This window comes from Nestor notabilis, unplaced genomic scaffold, assembly GCF_000696875.1.
Source record: "Nestor notabilis isolate BGI_N333 unplaced genomic scaffold, ASM69687v1 scaffold28098, whole genome shotgun sequence".
Classification (NCBI taxonomy): Eukaryota; Metazoa; Chordata; class Aves; order Psittaciformes; family Psittacidae; genus Nestor; species Nestor notabilis.
Genome location: NW_009941915.1, coordinates 6,910 through 23,716, shown reverse-complemented (window position 1 = coordinate 23,716; position 16,807 = coordinate 6,910). Strand labels below are relative to the sequence as shown.

General features: G+C 37.4%; 2 protein-coding genes across 2 annotated transcripts in view; one reads left to right on the top strand and one right to left on the bottom strand.

Annotated features, from left to right (window-relative positions):
- Nucleotides 1-731: 731 nt before the first annotated feature.
- On the top strand, nt 732-12,824 carry TUBE1 (tubulin, epsilon 1; the record flags this gene model as incomplete). Its single annotated transcript, XM_010021132.1, is given in 12 exon segments — nt 732-753; nt 1,245-1,297; nt 3,893-3,950; nt 4,521-4,636; nt 5,648-5,769; nt 7,019-7,206; nt 7,964-8,108; nt 8,111-8,126; nt 8,784-8,924; nt 10,237-10,377; nt 11,271-11,445; nt 12,468-12,824. Coding segments are annotated over 12 exon segments (1,336 nt in total), but the record flags the coding sequence as incomplete, so codon positions are not given.
- Nucleotides 12,825-14,361: 1,537 nt separating this feature from the next.
- The window catches only part of WISP3 (WNT1 inducible signaling pathway protein 3), a gene marked incomplete at its 5' end in the record, with an annotated part of 4,893 nt that continues 2,447 nt past the window's right edge, over nt 14,362-16,807 (bottom strand). Inside the window, 2 exons of the mRNA XM_010021131.1 lie at nt 14,362-14,643; nt 15,040-15,233. Coding sequence (XP_010019433.1) covers nt 14,362-14,643; nt 15,040-15,233 — 476 coding nt within the window. The remainder of the gene's footprint in view (nt 14,644-15,039; nt 15,234-16,807) is intronic.

The following is a 16,807-nucleotide window of genomic DNA, read 5'->3' as shown; positions in this document are numbered from 1 at the left end:
GCTGCCCTGCGCCTCTGGCCGGCGCTGGGCTGAGGGGAGCGGTGCCGCGGCGACCCGCCTGCCCCACTCGCTGTGTACCGTACTGAAGCAGGCTACAGTAGCCCTCGCTTCGTCCTGTGTTCTTCTCTGTGACTGCAAAGCATTGTGTTTGCCGCTTCATTATGGGCAAAACTATCCCCAGCTTCTTAAGCCATTTATCTCTTAATTCAGATCAGCTTTCTCTAGCCTTCCAATCTTGAAAAGCCCAAGATGCTTCTCTGCAGGCAGACGTTACCGGGTTTGGGGCAGTTAATGAAAAGAGAGGGTTGTACAATACAGATTTTTTGCCGCTGGGCAATAAAGCAAAAAAGCAGCTCGCCAAAGTCCACTTTTGTTTTTCTGTGTTAACACAACATATGCAGTGATTTGCTGTACGGCTGTGCTGACCAAAATAGTATAAAGATGGCACAGGATTGTTGTGAGTACCTGAACACAAATGCACTTTTCTTGCTATGACTATAAATATACTACTTCCTGGTAAATACTGTATGTTAGCAGATAATGGTGAGCAGTCCTTCTCAATACCTTCTGTTGAAGCAGCTGTAAAAAGCAATGGAGGAAGTTCATATGCATATGCAGAGTCTCTTGGTTTTAGTGTTGTAGGGAGCAGTGACTTCCAAATTCTGCCTCACCTAGGTCTTTAGGAGTATGGTAAGCCGTCTGTAAAATAATAAAGTGTTTGAACTTTTCAGGTTGCTTAAGCTTTATGGCAGGGTAAGTAATTTCTGTGCCACCCCTTAGCAGGGAGTTCAGGAATCACTAATACAGTGCAACACACTTTCCACGGAACTTCATGGACATTGGTGATATCATGGGTATGGAGCCGTGATGAACCGAGTGTTGTATCAGTGTTGAACTGAGTCTGCTAAACAGCAGCTATGCAATTTAATAATTGCATCGGGATCTTCAGTAAAATCCTAAATTTTTTGAACTGAAAAGAGAGTAGTTGTTTAATCTTGCGTTGAAAAATTAATTTCCTAGTTACAACCTCTTGACAGTTTTTAATATCAAACTGATGCTTCAATGAAATGTTCTTTTTGGAGCAGACTAGAGCTAGTTGTATTCAACATAGATGTTCAGTCTGTTTTAAGTGGGGAGGTTTCTCAGGTGACTTTCAGAGGTCCTTTCCAACTGAAATTATTCTATGAAAAAACACTAAATTTATGATGTTATACATCATCTTATGTTGTGTTATTTCCTTTTAGAAAGGAATTTATGATGAAGCATTAAGCAGTTTCTTTAGGAATGTAGATACAAGGTAAGTCGTCTTACTGAGCAGCTCATGAGTTTAATACAGTAGATCAACAGTTCTAGTATTATCTTTTAACTTAAGCTACAGTTTTCTTTGCTTTAAGTTGTATTTTTTTCTAGAAGATTTTACTTTTTTGTATTCTCCTCAAAACACTATCTTCACCTTACCATTTTAAGCGTACTCACTTCAGAAAGGCGTTGAAAGTGTTAGGGTTTGTCTTCCTTTCTTTCTGTCCCAGAAGTGGACAGTCAGCGTCTCATAGCTTTTGTTGTTGCAAATCAAGATCACGCTGCAAGCCCTCTGAATACCAGCTTAGCATCATTTCTTGAAGAGCTGTAGGAGGAATTGTATGTAAGGTAGTCAGAAAAGGTCATGTCATTTTTCAGATCTCTTTTATCTGACTAGTTTGTTGCACAAGGAGTGGTGGCTGTGATTTTTTTAATTTTTTTGTAAGTTAACCAATTTGTACCTTAAGAGCATTCAGTCATCTCTTAACTGACCAGTTATAAAATCTGTGCAGTTTGCAAGAATAAACCAGTTGTGCACTTGGATATTGTTGTTTTGTTTTAATTAATTAGAAAGCATTTGACTGGCCTCTTCTGTCATGTGGCAAAGTTGCAGTACAGCATGCAATTTTAACTAAAATGGCATTGAAATACTAATTATTTTGTCTCAAATCTTACCTCTGAAAGAACATGCAAGTGCATTGGAGTTTATGATTGCCTTTCCTTGTGGGCATTTCCTAGAATATATTGTGGTTTGTTTTTTTTTTTTTTAATCCAAGAAGATTTGGTTGTAAACAACATCTGTGTATGTGCCACATGAAACCTCCAAGTTTACAGTTGACAGGTTTTGTGTCTGTAAAAAGGAAGGACTTGTCTCATTGAATACTGTGGAAGTTTCAAGGAAGATTCCCCTACCTGTGAAAGAGAAGAATGATTATTCAAATCTTGTCTTTCCCGAGAGCTATTCATTTTCCTATTGAAACAATTCCCACTTTTAACTGTAGCCTTGAACCATAATTTAATTACAGAGTCATTTCAAATTCTGTTGCTCAGGCTCTGAGGTTTTGGCCTTTTGTTATTGTTGTGGAGTTTTCTCTTTATCAGAAAGAAGTCGTTCACCTCCCAGGCTATTGCAAGCATAAAACCTTATGTCATAAAAGTGGCAAACTTCAGTCTTCTATGCTATGGCCATACCACTGTTCAAAATAATTAATCCAGGTGGGTTATCCTGTGAGAAACAGCTATGAACAAAACTCTGGCAGAACCAGGCAGACTTTTTTCTGTTATGGTTACTGTTATACTGTGTAACATTAGAAATGTGCTTACATCTATGATTTTATATGCAGACGTGCATGCCTTGAGCTTAAGGAATTCTAGGGAGCATGGGGATTTTTTTCAGCAATTGAATCAAAATGATTGAAAGTGGGGGCTAGCATGAAAGACCACAAAGATAATAAGAGAAAGAAATGTTGAACTGGGGTGGGTTTTTTCTCTTTGAATTTTGTTAATGCCTGAGGAGAAACAGAACTTCCTTGGCTGGGTTTACTGGTGGTACGATGGACTCGTATAGTGGATAGTGTAGGCTAATTCAGTCACATGAGTACTGCAGCTGCTGTGAGCTGCTCAGCTAGAGATGTCTGGATTGCTTCTTTGAGTGAGAAGGTGGAAGATCCTTGAGGAACCCAGTGCAGCTCCCTACTCTTCTCCTCATTCCTGATGGGACTGAGCATGGTCAGAACATTGGGCATTGTAGTGAATTTCAGCTGATGTTTTTGGAATATTATTGTGGTTGAATATAGAGTAGTCTAAGAAATACTTTAAACTTTGGCTGACCAGCCACCAGATTAGATAAAAAATTGAGGGGGAAATTAGATCCATCTTCTAGTATCCCTACCTTTTTTACCTGTGTTAAATATAGTTTGGCCAGACCAGAATATCTCACCCTTTGAGTGCAGAAGCATCAGCATTCTTCGTGGGGAAAAAATGTGATTATACACAATGCATAGTCCCCCGGGTTGGCTCACTACAACCAATCCTGGAAAAAAAAAGAAAATTCAGCTATGTCAACCCAGTATGATTTCTGAACTGGTAAACCTTAATGGCAAAGTCAGTCAAACACAGTACTGTGCTAGTGCAGTTATCCATCCTTCACAGCTTGAGCAGTAAGTAGTACAGTGCTGTGCTACCCCCATTGTAAAGCTAGTGGTGCTACTTGGTGTGCTGTGTTCCATTAGATGTTGCAGATATACATACTGCATGCTAGACGAAAAATAATCCTTTCAAGTTTTGGCATGCTTGTAGAATTGCTACAGAGCAGAGGCTGAATCTGAGATTAAACTCTTAATGATGATCGTTTCAGCTTCCTGAAGTACTGCTTGGGATATTTCTGATAGAGATCATGTTCTGTAATTGCACTGCATTAGGGAATTATGAGGTCTGTTTTAGTGTCATTTTCAAGGTGTTTATGTTGTAGCAGTCCTCTGAACACAAAAGATTAAGGAGGATATTTTATTCTAATGTGTATATTGCCTTATTTTCTACTGTGATTCTGAGCTTGATGGTTTTTTTGGGGGGGGTGTCCCATTTTTTTTTCCAGAAGCGGTGGTGATGGTCCTGATATTTACAAAGGAAAAATCTGCTCTTTAAAAGCACGAGTAAGGCAATCTATAAAAGTCACTCTTTTTACACTGCATATTTGCTTCCAGCTGTGTAGGAATTTTCGTAATTGCATATGTTTTTAAATACTACTTTGAATAGTAACATTTATAATAGTATCTTTTGTACTTCAGTGGAGTAAAGCAGTTTGCTGCCAGTCTTGATGAGTAAATTATAATTTTAATAAAATAATTGCAGATGTTACCAGCAACATTTTTATTTTACTTTTCTAAGGAGTGGGTTTCTTTGAGCCACTTTAAGTGACTAAGAAGCAAGAAAACTTGAAACAGAAAAATGCTTCAATTTCTTTATTCATAACTATTGGGGCAAAATGTTATAAAATGTTAACAAAATTGCATTATCTGAAACGTTGTCCTCTTGAATGACTTCTGACAAATCAGCCAGGGTGAATCTAGCTTGTCTCCTAGTTAACAACTAAAAAAAAGTTTCTCTTGAGCAGACTAGAAACAACATGACTTTTATATTGTAAATAATTTTGTATTTTCTTGTGTGATTATTTCGAAGGGTGGTTTGCTTACTGACAATTTTAATTCTTCCCTTTCTCAAAGGCACTGTTGATTGACATGGAGGAGGGCGTGGTAAATGAAATTCTGCAGGGACCATTGGGGGATGTGTTTGATAGCAAACAGCTTATCACAGATGTTTCTGGGTCAGGAAACAACTGGTGAGAACCTTTTCATAAGCATTTCTTGGCAACTAATTAGATGGCATTTGAAAAGGGAAAGGATAACAGTAGCTTTCTGGTTTGTTCTGCACCTGGGGAGCTGCAGCATATTACCAGTAAACCTTGGAGTCACTGTTGCCTGGAGGAGGGCTTTGAAAACCCTTTTACAGAAGGATAATTCTGCTGATAGATCATTTTATCTATTTTTTTATCTTTTTTGATTTTTCTTTTTCAAGAGAACATGCTTTTTATTTTTGTTTCTTTGGTATTCAGCTGCTTTTATTGCTTATTTGAAACCATAATCTAGTTTGAGACTGTACAACTAGTATGGAAATGAGATCTATGAACAAATGCACTTCTGATTTCTAAGCACTACACAGTCTGGCTTTGTGCATATAAATTACATTACCAAAAAGAGAAATTCAGGAAAAGATTGATTAACATAGTGAATTCCAAGTTTTCAGTGAGACTTTGATATGCCTCTAATAACATTCAGTGCACTACAGACTGGAAAGCAAATCATCAGCAAATGTACCAAAAGAGAGTGCAATACAGAGAATTTCACCACCTTGCAGGCAAGTGCGTTGAAAGTGAGCTGTTGGGTGGGGGTCAGGAGCGGTTTATTGCTGGTAGCAACTGACTCGCATAGTGCTCAAAGGAAGATCACTATACACATTACATAGGGATATCCTTATTGTTAAGGAGTGCATAACTTTAGTTTCATAATTATAATTTGGTCATCCAGTGTGCGAGTTTATTTCCCTAACAGTACAAAATAATACTGCGCACTGCAAAGCTGTGAACTTACTGCTGCTTGCATCCTCAAAATTAAACCTATGTCCTGACTCCCATATTCACGTGATTTAGTCACAGCTTAGCAACTTGCGGAAATTAGGTGTTGCACCCAGCTCTGAACTCTAAAATGTCAAACAGGAGGAGTTAAAATAAAAAATTGAAAGATATATTGATGCATTTATTTATTTTTTTTTAAAGTACTTTTTGTGTCCTCAGGGCTGTGGGTCATAAGCTATATGGCTCCCAGTATCAGGAAAACATTGTGGAAAAGCTGAGGAAAGCTGCAGAACACTGTGACTGTCTACAGTGTTTTTTTATAATTCATTCTATGGGAGGTGGTAAGTAATGTTTTTTATCGTTAGTATGATTGCACCAGCCACAGATGGAAAAAGAAAAACATGGATCTTGAAAACGTCAGTGCAGTAATCTGTCATTCAGAATGCAGAATAAAAGAAAAAAAACTGACAGTCCATTTAACTGGACCTGTAATTATTGTTTGGTTTGTTAAAGAACTGAGGAGCCCAAATCATGAACTAAGGTAAGTGACACACACAACAAAAATACAGCTAAAACATGAGGAAATGGGTGGATCAAGACAGGTACCAAAAAAGGAAACACTGAGGTATTACTGGTCAGAGGAAGGGACAGGAGCCTCGGAACACTGACATCATTGTTATAATCAAGTTGGTGTTAATGCTGGGAGTTTTCTAAAAGGCTTTGGAGGACTCTTCTAATGTTACTTAACATTAGAAAAACTTTGCTTTCCTGTTTTCCTTCCACATAATTTTCTTGAAACGAGTCTAGCTACTTTGCTAATAAATGAGAAGGGAGAATCCCTTGCAGTGACAATTTTTTCACTACTGTATTGCCACCAAGCCTTGCCTGTGTTATAACTGATTATGATGTGGAAAAAGGAACAGAAAATAGCTCTAAATATGAAGCAAGACTTTGTCAAGGCCCTTTTTCGTGGCCATTTGCTTAATTTGAGAGACCCTGCAGATCTTGTTTCTGTTATTGCAGAAACTTCCTGTCTTGTTCATTGATGAAATTGTCTGCTGCCAAGAATGTTAGCTGTCCAAGATGGAAAAACCACAGTTCAGTTCTCTGATTTGAACTCAGTGCTATGTGCTTTGTGCTACTGAGGAAAAAAAGGTGTGCTGGGGAAAAGGGGTGGTTCTGTTTTGACTGGGGAGTGAGAAAACTTTATAAAGAAACCCCAAAAGGAAAGTAAATAATTGTTTGGGGCAGTTCAAAGTTTTTAATGTTTTATTTCAAAATTAAAAGAAGAAATAAAAATACTAGGTCAGAAAACTATTGGTTACATAGGACCTTTTGGTTTGCAGAAATGTGAGATTGTATACTTCATCCTTCTGGTATACTGTGGGAAATACTTTTATCACTTAATTACTTTCCTGTCTGAGAAAAACCTTTATGTTTGACCCTCCACTGTCAGCCAAATGCTTCAGAAAATAATCATTAATATGTATTACTAAAAAGTTGTAAAAGTTCCCAACGTATGAGACTTAAGGCTTACGGTAACACGGGGAACCTTTTATCTTCTCTCATTCTGTCTTCATTCATAATTAGGGACAGGATCTGGTCTTGGAACCTTTGTACTAAAGTTGCTTGAGGATGAATTCCCAGAAGTATATAGATTTGTTACTTCAGTTTATCCCTCTGGTGAAGACGACGTTATTACTTCTCCCTATAACAGTGTTCTGGCTATGAAGGAGCTCAATGAACATGCAGACTGTGTGCTACCAATAGAAAATGAAGTAAGATAATAATCTATTTCTGTCAATTTATTTTTTATTAGGCTGCATGTAGGAAGTTTTTCTTCCTTCTGTGTATTAATTTGAATACCATGTCTTAAAAAACATAACTTCATTTTTTAAGTAATAATTGAAATCAAATCGTAAGTCACTTGCAGGCTTTTGAAATTAACACGCGTATCACTAAAAAATTGCTCTTCACCTTCAAAGTGGTATAGAGCGAATTTTCTCATGTATATTTCCAGGTAAACAGTGAAAAGCCTCTATTTGAAGAGGCTGAGAGTCTTACAGTCTTTTAGCAATCAATTTTTGCATAGCATTAGTGGAGTCCTCCAAGGGAGATGACTCATCACTCTAAATTCCAACAGACTTGACTTTACTGACTAGTGATGTGAGCATCATAGAGAAAGTGAAATATATTTAGAGAATATATTTTTGCTTTCACAAGAATTATGAAAATCCAAAATGTAATTTTAGAAGATGAGGATTTTGAATAGTTGAGTAAAATTGAAACTTCTGAGTCAAGCTGTGTAGATGTTTGACATGTAAAGAACAGACTTTTAGAAACACATCAGTCAGTTGGAATTGGTCAAAAGTTGGACTTACATGTATCAAAGGTATAATCTTTGAATTGACAGAACCATGTCTTAGCTTTTTCTTTAAGACTAACTGAAGTTAAAAATTGGGGTACTGAATTTGAAAGCTTTGTGCTCAAGACTTCTTGTATGCTTTTTTTTTTTTTTTTTTTTTTCCCCCTCAGTCTCTGTTTGATATAGTTAATAAAATTCATCAGTTGGCCAATTCTGGGAAGCTAGGATCAACTGTGAAGCAAAACAGTTTGGTAACATCAAGTGCAGGGAATGCAAAAACTGTACAAGAAAAGCCATTTGATGCAATGAATAATATTCTCTGAACCTGACAAGGTAAAGTTACAGGTTATTCCTCTGCAAAAGTAGTATTTCTGGTGGCTGTGTGTGCTGCAAAGCAAGTCAAAGAATACTAATTGTTTTCCATTCGATATGTCTTCTCTTTTTAAGAATTAGTAAATGTTTATGTATTTGAAAGTATTCACATTGCAGTGGTGTTGCCCTACTCGTAATAGGTTCTTACTACTGAAGTAAAGGTTTATAGGCAGAAGGATATTGTCTTCCGTTAATGCTTAACAGAGCCCAGGGAGATTTGGCTTTCTAGGCCAGTTGTATTACTTTATAAATACTGTCAGATCATTGTTGCTCCTAAACTGCCTATTGCTGCAAGAAACTCTTGGTGAAATACACTATTTATTAGAACTATTAGAAACAGCTATGTCCACATAACTAAAAAACAGTGCTAAAAACTGCAATCAGGAAACAAGGTCTCAATCTTCATGATTTATTGTTCTATGATGAGAAGTGTAAGTAAATAAGACATAGCACTGTTACTGCCAAATGTGAAAGTTTAGTACATGAACAGTTTCTTGAGTGCTGTGTTGTTCAATTGTTGTATATAACAGTTGAAAAAATAAATGTAATGAATGCTTACATTCTAAAAGTAATTCCCTTAGTTTGTAACAGTTTCATAACAGTCTGTTAATTTTTCAGCTCTGCTAGGTTTGAAGGTTCCCTTAACATGGATCTTAATGAAATCAGCATGAATTTGGTTCCGTTTCCTCGGCTTCATTACTTGGTTTCAAGTTTGACTCCTCTGTATACGTTGGCTGATGTTAATGTACCTTCTAGAAGGTAAGAAAAAAAAAAAACAACACTATAGTAAAACTAATGAAGGGTAAAAGTTTTTTAAAAGTTTTAAGTCTAACACATTTTCAGATCAGTCCTGCTGATTATTAGGAACATCCTTTGTCCCTTTTCTCTGTAATGGTTAAGCCAGTAAACTTGAAATCTGTTTTTGTTATCTCTGCTGGGAAACGTTTCTGCTGGAAAATGTATTGCTTAGAAGCCACACCACAAAGTCTTTTGAGTAACAGTCTGCACTTGACTCACAAAATCCTGTAAAGACAAACAAGGAATTAAACACAACTACGTGGGAAGTAATGGCATCCTACTTCAGTCTGAAGATGCAGTGAGGCCATTTAACAGCTCATTGTAACACTAAACTGACACTTGTCAGATTTTTTGAGATGAGTTATACCACAGACATTGCAGAAAAATAACTAGTTAAAATAGATTTTATTTGGTTTAGTGAATTAAGTTCAGTCAGCAAAAGGTCCAAATAGTGACAATCAGCTGGGGTAAGTGATGGAAGTATGCAAAGTGAAGAAGAGGGCAGGACCACCCATTTTCTGTGATAACAGGTTGTGACAATCAATTAGATCTCTTGAAACCATACCCTGAGGGGGCAATACAGGGCTGCAGGGAAGGTAGCAGCAGGCTATGAGGAAGTCCTCAGTCAATCATGTTTTAGAGTGAGGTGGAAACAGGAATATTTTTGTCTCTGTTTTTAATAGGAAGGTTCTGGCAGAGGGCATTTTAAAGAAATAGTGGTGGTGGATGCAGAGAGTTTGGAACAAATGGAAAGAATAACTTGGATATTAATCAAAATGCATGCAGCTGTAGGATTCATTGATCCTTTTAAATAATGATGTGTAACAGTTCTGTAAGGGTCAGCAGCACTTTGGTGTTTCTTGTGAGATCCTTCGCAAGCAGTGAGATTGTCTACTTAAATTTTCATGTAACCAGAACCTGAGGTAGTTGCATCCTTTTACATATTTTTAATACTTTAACCATTGACCTAAAATTGCCATAATAAAGGTCTCTTAGTCTGTCCATTTCTCTGGCTTTCTGACTTTGAACTGAACAGTGGCTTATAACATCAGGGAGAAGAGCAGGGAAGATGAATCTGGTGTGTTTTTAAAAACTTCTATTGCCAACATATGTGCGTATAAGGGTTTGAATTCTTTTGCTGTCATTCATGGTCCCAGGTTAAATATACTGTATCTCTAGAATTTTATGAACTTTTAAACCCTCAAGGGGGAGCATTCTGAAGAACTTTTGTACCCTTATTAAGAGTACATAACTCTCTTTTCTTTTCACCTAGGTTGGACCAGATGTTTTCAGATGCTTTCAGTAGAGATCATCAACTAATTCAAGCAGATCCAAAGCACAGCCTCTACCTTGCCTGTGCACTTCTCGTTCGAGGAAATGTGCAGGTTTCAGACCTTCGCAGAAATATTGAAAGGTTTGTAATACCACAGAAAGTAGTCATGGATTTGGTTTTGAAGCTGTTGTCAGTTGTCTAGAACACCCTCAATATTTATTTGAAGAATTTCAATACCAAATTAGTTTACTTAGAAATATTTTTTCTTACTTTCAGAAGGGAAGAAAATGTAATTAATTTACATAATTCCAAGTTAGAACAAGTCACAGCATTCTTGGATTTCCAAATAAAGGGAGCTGACTAGATGTCCCTGTTGCTGCTCCTTTCTCAAAAATGCAAAAGAAAGCAAAGCCCAACCTTCCAGAGGTCTCCTGCAAGTAAAAGATATTTGAGGAGTAAGTTCTGTAGTGGAAGTTTATTTTTACTGAACAGAAGGCCCCTCTTTGTCATTGATAATTTCATCATCAGGAATCATTCTTGTTTTAACAACTCTGTTGTTAGCATTCTGTTTCTACCTTTTACACTATTAATCTACATAGTTACAAGAGAAAAGGCAGGCAAGCTTTGCATACAGAATGGAATTTATAGGCAAACCGGTAGATGGGAAAAATTTCTGAGAATGTGAAGCATTTTACTTATTTCTAAACTACACATGAACTGATTGTCCCCACACAGTATTAATCTGCCCCTCTTGTAAATCTCAGATTGGTTGCAGTCCCTTTTATAGAAATAGGTGTTTGTAACTTTATTTTTTAAACCCTGATACATTAAATTATAAAATTGGCATTTGTAATTTAGATTTAAAATAGACACTGTTTTAGTCTGAAGTCTAAAATCTTGTGTTCAAAATGATAGTTATAACTGGCTTGCTTAGTTCTGAAAGTTTAAATGTTAACCTTTTCACATTGTTAGCAAAGGAAACTTCAGCTTTGTGCTCTTTACATTCCTTAGTTATCTACATTTTCGTATTGCAGGTTGAAGCCTTCCCTGCACTTCATCTCCTGGAATCAAGAGGGGTGGAAAACTGGTTTGTGTTCAGTACCTCCTGTGGGCCATTCCCATTCTCTTCTGGCTTTAGCAAACAACACATGTGTAAAACCAACTTTCATTGAACTCAAAGACAGATTTATGAAGCTCTACAAGAAAAAGGTACAACTCATCATTATAACATCCGTAGCCACTGACCATTAGCAACTTGCTTTAGGGAAGCGAATCTTTGTGTATCACAAAGGGACTGCTAGAAAGTAACAGCTCAAGATTTTTGTGTTGCCTCTCAAGGAATCATTCCACCAGCTGGTGCTCAAGAAGTGTAACCTCGTTATTAATACATACCTTCCAGGCTAAATACTTACTTTCTTCAGCAGTCAGTATCTGACAGATCTGCCTACCAGCTTGTGGTGGATTGACCTTGGCTGCCTGCCAGGGGCCCAGCAAGCTGTTCTCTTTACCAGGACAGGGGCAGAAAGTATAATGAAAAGCTTATGGGTCAAGATAAGGACAAGGGAGATAACTCACTGGTTGGTCATGGGCAAAACAGATTTGACTTGGGGAATATTAATTTACTGCCAATGAATAACAGACTAGGATAGCAAGAAATAATTGAAAACTGAGAACATCTTTACCCCACCTCATGCCCTTCTTCCCAGCCTCAATTTCACTCCTGCTCCTTCTTCCCTGATCTTGGTGTCTGCAGGGCTGTTTCTCTCATATTTTTCCAACTCCCCTTTCTCACAGCTGTTGTGCAGCATTTTTTACCCCTCCTTAAATATGTTATCACAGAGGTGCCCTAGTGGAGCCAGATGGATCTGGCTCTGTCTGACAGAGGGGCAGCTCCTGGTTATCTTCTCATAAAAGCCACCTCTGCAGCCCTGCACTCCCCCTCACTACCAAAACCTTGCCATGTAAGCCCAATACACAGTTTGTTCAGGTGAAACCAAGAAAACAATGTGAAGAGGTGGACATATAAAAAATCTGTAATATCAACAGTGATTCCATAGGGGATTATTACTAAAGTTGCTAAGTCTTTAAACAAGGAATGTCCTAAGTCTTCAAATCTACGTCCTACAGTGCTTGCACTCTCCTCTTCAGTGCAGGCTAAATGGTACTTACTGAGCCAAAAGGATAAGGTGCAAGAAAAAGGAGAACACTGAATGCTTTTTTTATTCTCATAGGCTCACCTTCACCATTATCTGCATGTAGATGGGATGGAACAAAGCTGTTTTTCTGAAGCCATATCATCTTTGTCTGACCTAATAGAAGAGTACAATGAACTGGATGCCACAAAAGGTGGGCCTAGAACAGATCCATCAAGACTGAAGATAGCTGTTTGAAGAAGGAGGAATTGATTTAAAAAGAAAAAAAGAACCCCCCCCATGCATCCAACTACTTCAATTAAACAGAATGAATTGAAGCATGTTGAGCTATCGTAATTCCAAAGTGAGACTGGGACAATGGCTTCCTTGGCTCTGAAAGGCATTGTATGAAGTGACAGGCCCAGACTGTAAGAAAGATTTGAAGGCACCTAATTACAGCAAATATATCAGTAAAAGCCATCTTCCTAACTGTGAATTGACATACCGTATGCTGTAAAGAGAAGAAAGAGAGGTTACAGCAGCCAAAAATGCTGTTCTTTTCTCAGATTTTCATCTTACAGTAAACTAAAGGCAGATCTCACGTCAAGGAAGGATCACTGTTGCTGATTTATTTTTTAACAAGCAACTATGAAGAGAAGCCTACATCATCTCTTCAGAGGTGAAAGCAAGTCTCTAATGGAACTGGTTTCGTAAATTTTGCAGGATAGATGTAACTTCAGAATGCTCTATGTTCACAGTTGTAACATTTTTGCTTCCATGTTGCACTTAGCTGTATTAGAGCATTCTGAGTTGATATCAAAATTTTTAATATCAAAATTTAACAAAATTCTTCTTTCAAGTATTATACTTGGAGTATTAATTATATTATTTTAATGATTCATATTAATGAATGCTGAGTTGCACTTGATAATGAGATAATACAATGTACCTCTGAGTGAAACATGCACTTATAATGAAGTTATAATGATTGCTTTGAGAAAAATGTTAATATGCTTAAAATAATGCAAGTAAAATAGCTGGTTTAATATTTATAATTACCAGAGTAAGTAGATCTTTATATTACAGTAAGAAATTTTACAAAACAGAATGTACAGCTGTTCTGTTGCTTGCCAGCCTTGGCTGTCTTAGAACAGCAAGACTAGTCAACTGTTACAAGTCAGACTGGATCAATACAATGACTTCTTAAAGCTTGAAGTCCTTCTAGTAGAGTTGGAGTGGGTGTGTAAGTAAGCACGATTTTCAACGTGTAAGTCCAGAAGATTTCAATAAAACATTGTGATAACATTTGTTGAGAGTATTTTCTTTTAAGAAAACATTCTAAAAGTAGTCATTTCATAGAATCATAGAATAGTTAGGGTTGGAAAGGACCTTAAGATCATCTAGTTTCCTTGAAATGGTGTATCTGTTACCTGCCAGGTGCCCACTTACTTGTTCCTTTACCAGTGCGTTGCTTAAATTCACAACACTAGAGAATGCTTTGTGCAGCAGATAAATCTATCTGAGCTTAAAATGACTACTCCTGTTTGAGCCAGCATTGATGTATTTTACTATTGCAGACACATAGTAGAAAATATTGAAAATCAGGAATGATAGATGAAGTCTTACCGGGTGGTGGGTTTTTTTCTAATTGGTCAGAACATCTATGAATTTACATGTATTTGTCTTTGTGGGCAACAACTTGTTACGGTGAGGTATGAAGCTGTCTCGCTGTGCCTTTACCAAACGTTCTTGTTCCGGCAGTACTAGTGTGACATACATCCTTTTCAAGAATGTACTTCCACATACAAAACCAATTCCATTTAAAAAGATATGCTCTTACTTGCATTTAGGTGCTTCAGGTGCTATTTAACAAATGAGTGTTCCCGTATGTAGTTTCACTATAAACATTGCTGTGGCGGGGGATTATGCTAACTCTTCAGGGTGTGAATGTGCTGTTGCGTTCCCGGTGGGTTGCAGTCAATGGTGTAACTTGTCATACAAGTTTGAGTTCAGAAAATATATCTCCTGGAGCACTGCAAATCCTCTGACATACACACGATGTTATCCACATCATCTTCCACCTAAAGAAGCCTTCATTGGGACACTCAAACTGTACAGTGATCATTTTGGACTTATTAGGTATGCAGCACCTCTTATCCAAGCACACCCCACAGAAAGTTAGTTTGTAGCTTTGAGTAGTTGAGCATCCAGAAAAAACTAATTTCTCTGCTGTAGGAAGCTGGAATGTTGGTTGACATGTTTTTCCTTTTGGAATCTTTAATACAAAAACAAAGAAAAGACTGAGTTTTTAAACATTAAAAACAAAACATGTAAGAAAATATGGCGCTATTTATGTAGAAATAACTTGAAAACCACTCCTTCTGAGAGCTTATTTTTCTTCATCAGTCAAAAAATAGAAAATATTTTCTGAGTCACCAAGCAGCAGGACAGCACTAGCACCACTTATATTTCAGGACAGTGTAACATTTTGTTTGAAATTATGCATCTGTAGTTTACTATTGAAACCTGAAGACTGAAGGTAGAAAATGCAGAGGAGTTATTTTAAAACCTTTTAAAAAGATCATTTTAAATTAGTAGTTGCTAATACATGACTCCATTAATTCCAATATTCACATTTTCTATTAGGAAGCCATTTTATATTAGAAAATACCTTTATCGTCTTCAGTGCAGTGCTCAGACAAGGCTGGATGAAGCATAACCTCTTCTCTTTTTTCATTTCACACTTGCTGTTTTCGTTGGTCACTCTGCTGGATATGCCTATGCCACAGGTCCTGGAACACGGTGTCCAGGGGGTTGCCTGCACCAGGCACTTTTTCTTCAAAACTAGCGGTAAGCTTCTGTAAGCTAAGACAGCAATATATTGCATATGTAGCAGAACAGCCCAAAAAGGATTAATTGAAAATAAAAGGATAAGCATTTGATTTCTGTTCATGAAGGTGCTTTTGTAGGTAAATCTAAAAATGAGGCATAAATGAAGTGACAAGAAAGCTAAGTTGCTATTAAACTTACCAACACTGGATGCTCATCCTAGCAAGGACTATGAAATTGCATGTGTTGTTTGACCTTCCAGTTTAATGTGATGAAAATGTTATATGGAGACAGTTACTTGTGGAAGTTTTATGAAATGTCCAGAATGGAAGAGACACTGAAAATTAATTAAAGCCAAGCACAGCTTGAAAAGGAGTGCTGAAAACATCAATGTTGGTTTCTTTGTAGGTACCGTGAAGGCTTTTGCTTTTTTATTGAGGGATAAAATTCTCCAGTCACTTCTAGATATCACCAAAAAGCCTACCTTCTGATAGATTAGGGCTGGATAAGGAGGAGTACACTTAAAAAAAGAAATAAAATTGCAGTGAAAAGCTCATGAAACTGCAAAACAAAAACTGATTATGTGGAATCTCTGTGTAAGAGCATGGGCAGAATTACAAGGCTACCTGGGAAGTAGACAGCAATTTAAGACCTCATTGCAGCAAGCAGATTAAAGCCTCAGAGATCTGCAACAAATAAAGGGAAGTTCAGTGGTCACTTATACTTTGTATGTTTTTTTAAAATATGGCCTGGGTACATCCCTATGTATCTGAATGAGGTAAATCAAATTGACCAGGAAAGCCAGAAACCAGAGCAAGAGCAGTAAAGCAGAACTTCGCACTCGTTAGCCATGCTAACAGAAAAAAGACTTTTCAAAATATGTGTCAGCTTATTGAGCCATTCATAGAATTCATGAACAAGCTGACATGATACTTCTGCTGCACTGGGAAAGAGAAGGGGGAGACCTCACTTTGAAACAAAACTTCCAAGATGCTTTTCTTCAAAGCGTTTGTACCACTTGAGGGATAGCATCCTTCAGCACGTACAGCCGTCACAGGGACAGGCTGTTGTGTGCCTGGACCAAGGCATATCGGAAGTATGCTTTGAGATCTCGATAGCTTTTCTCAAGGTTATGTTGCACAGCTGATACAAATTCCAGAACATATCTGTGAGGTGTGGTATTGCAGCCAATGAAGGAGTTACTGAAGGCTGGAATGCAGCTTTTGAAGTGCTACGAAGCAAATGCCTCAGTGCTGTTCTCCAGGTATCTGAAACACAGCTCTTCACAAACCCAATTAATATATTGCATGGGGTCAGATGGTTTGGATGCCATTGTTTTCAAAGCTCTCTCTTTTCTTTGATCAGATTAGTGATGTTCTCTAGAAATGAAGTGTCTCTCCATTTGAAGTCAGTTGCCTCACCAAGTGTGTGTTTATACACAGCATTAAGCAGATTTCTGTAAAAAGGCTTTGATACTAGTTAGAGGTGTTGTATCATAATTTTGAAGTAAAGATGAGTTTCTTTTTTTATTTTTGTTAACTTGCATAACCGTATCCTGGGCTGCATCAAAAAAAGCGTGACCAGCAGGTCAAAGGTGATCCTGCCCCTCT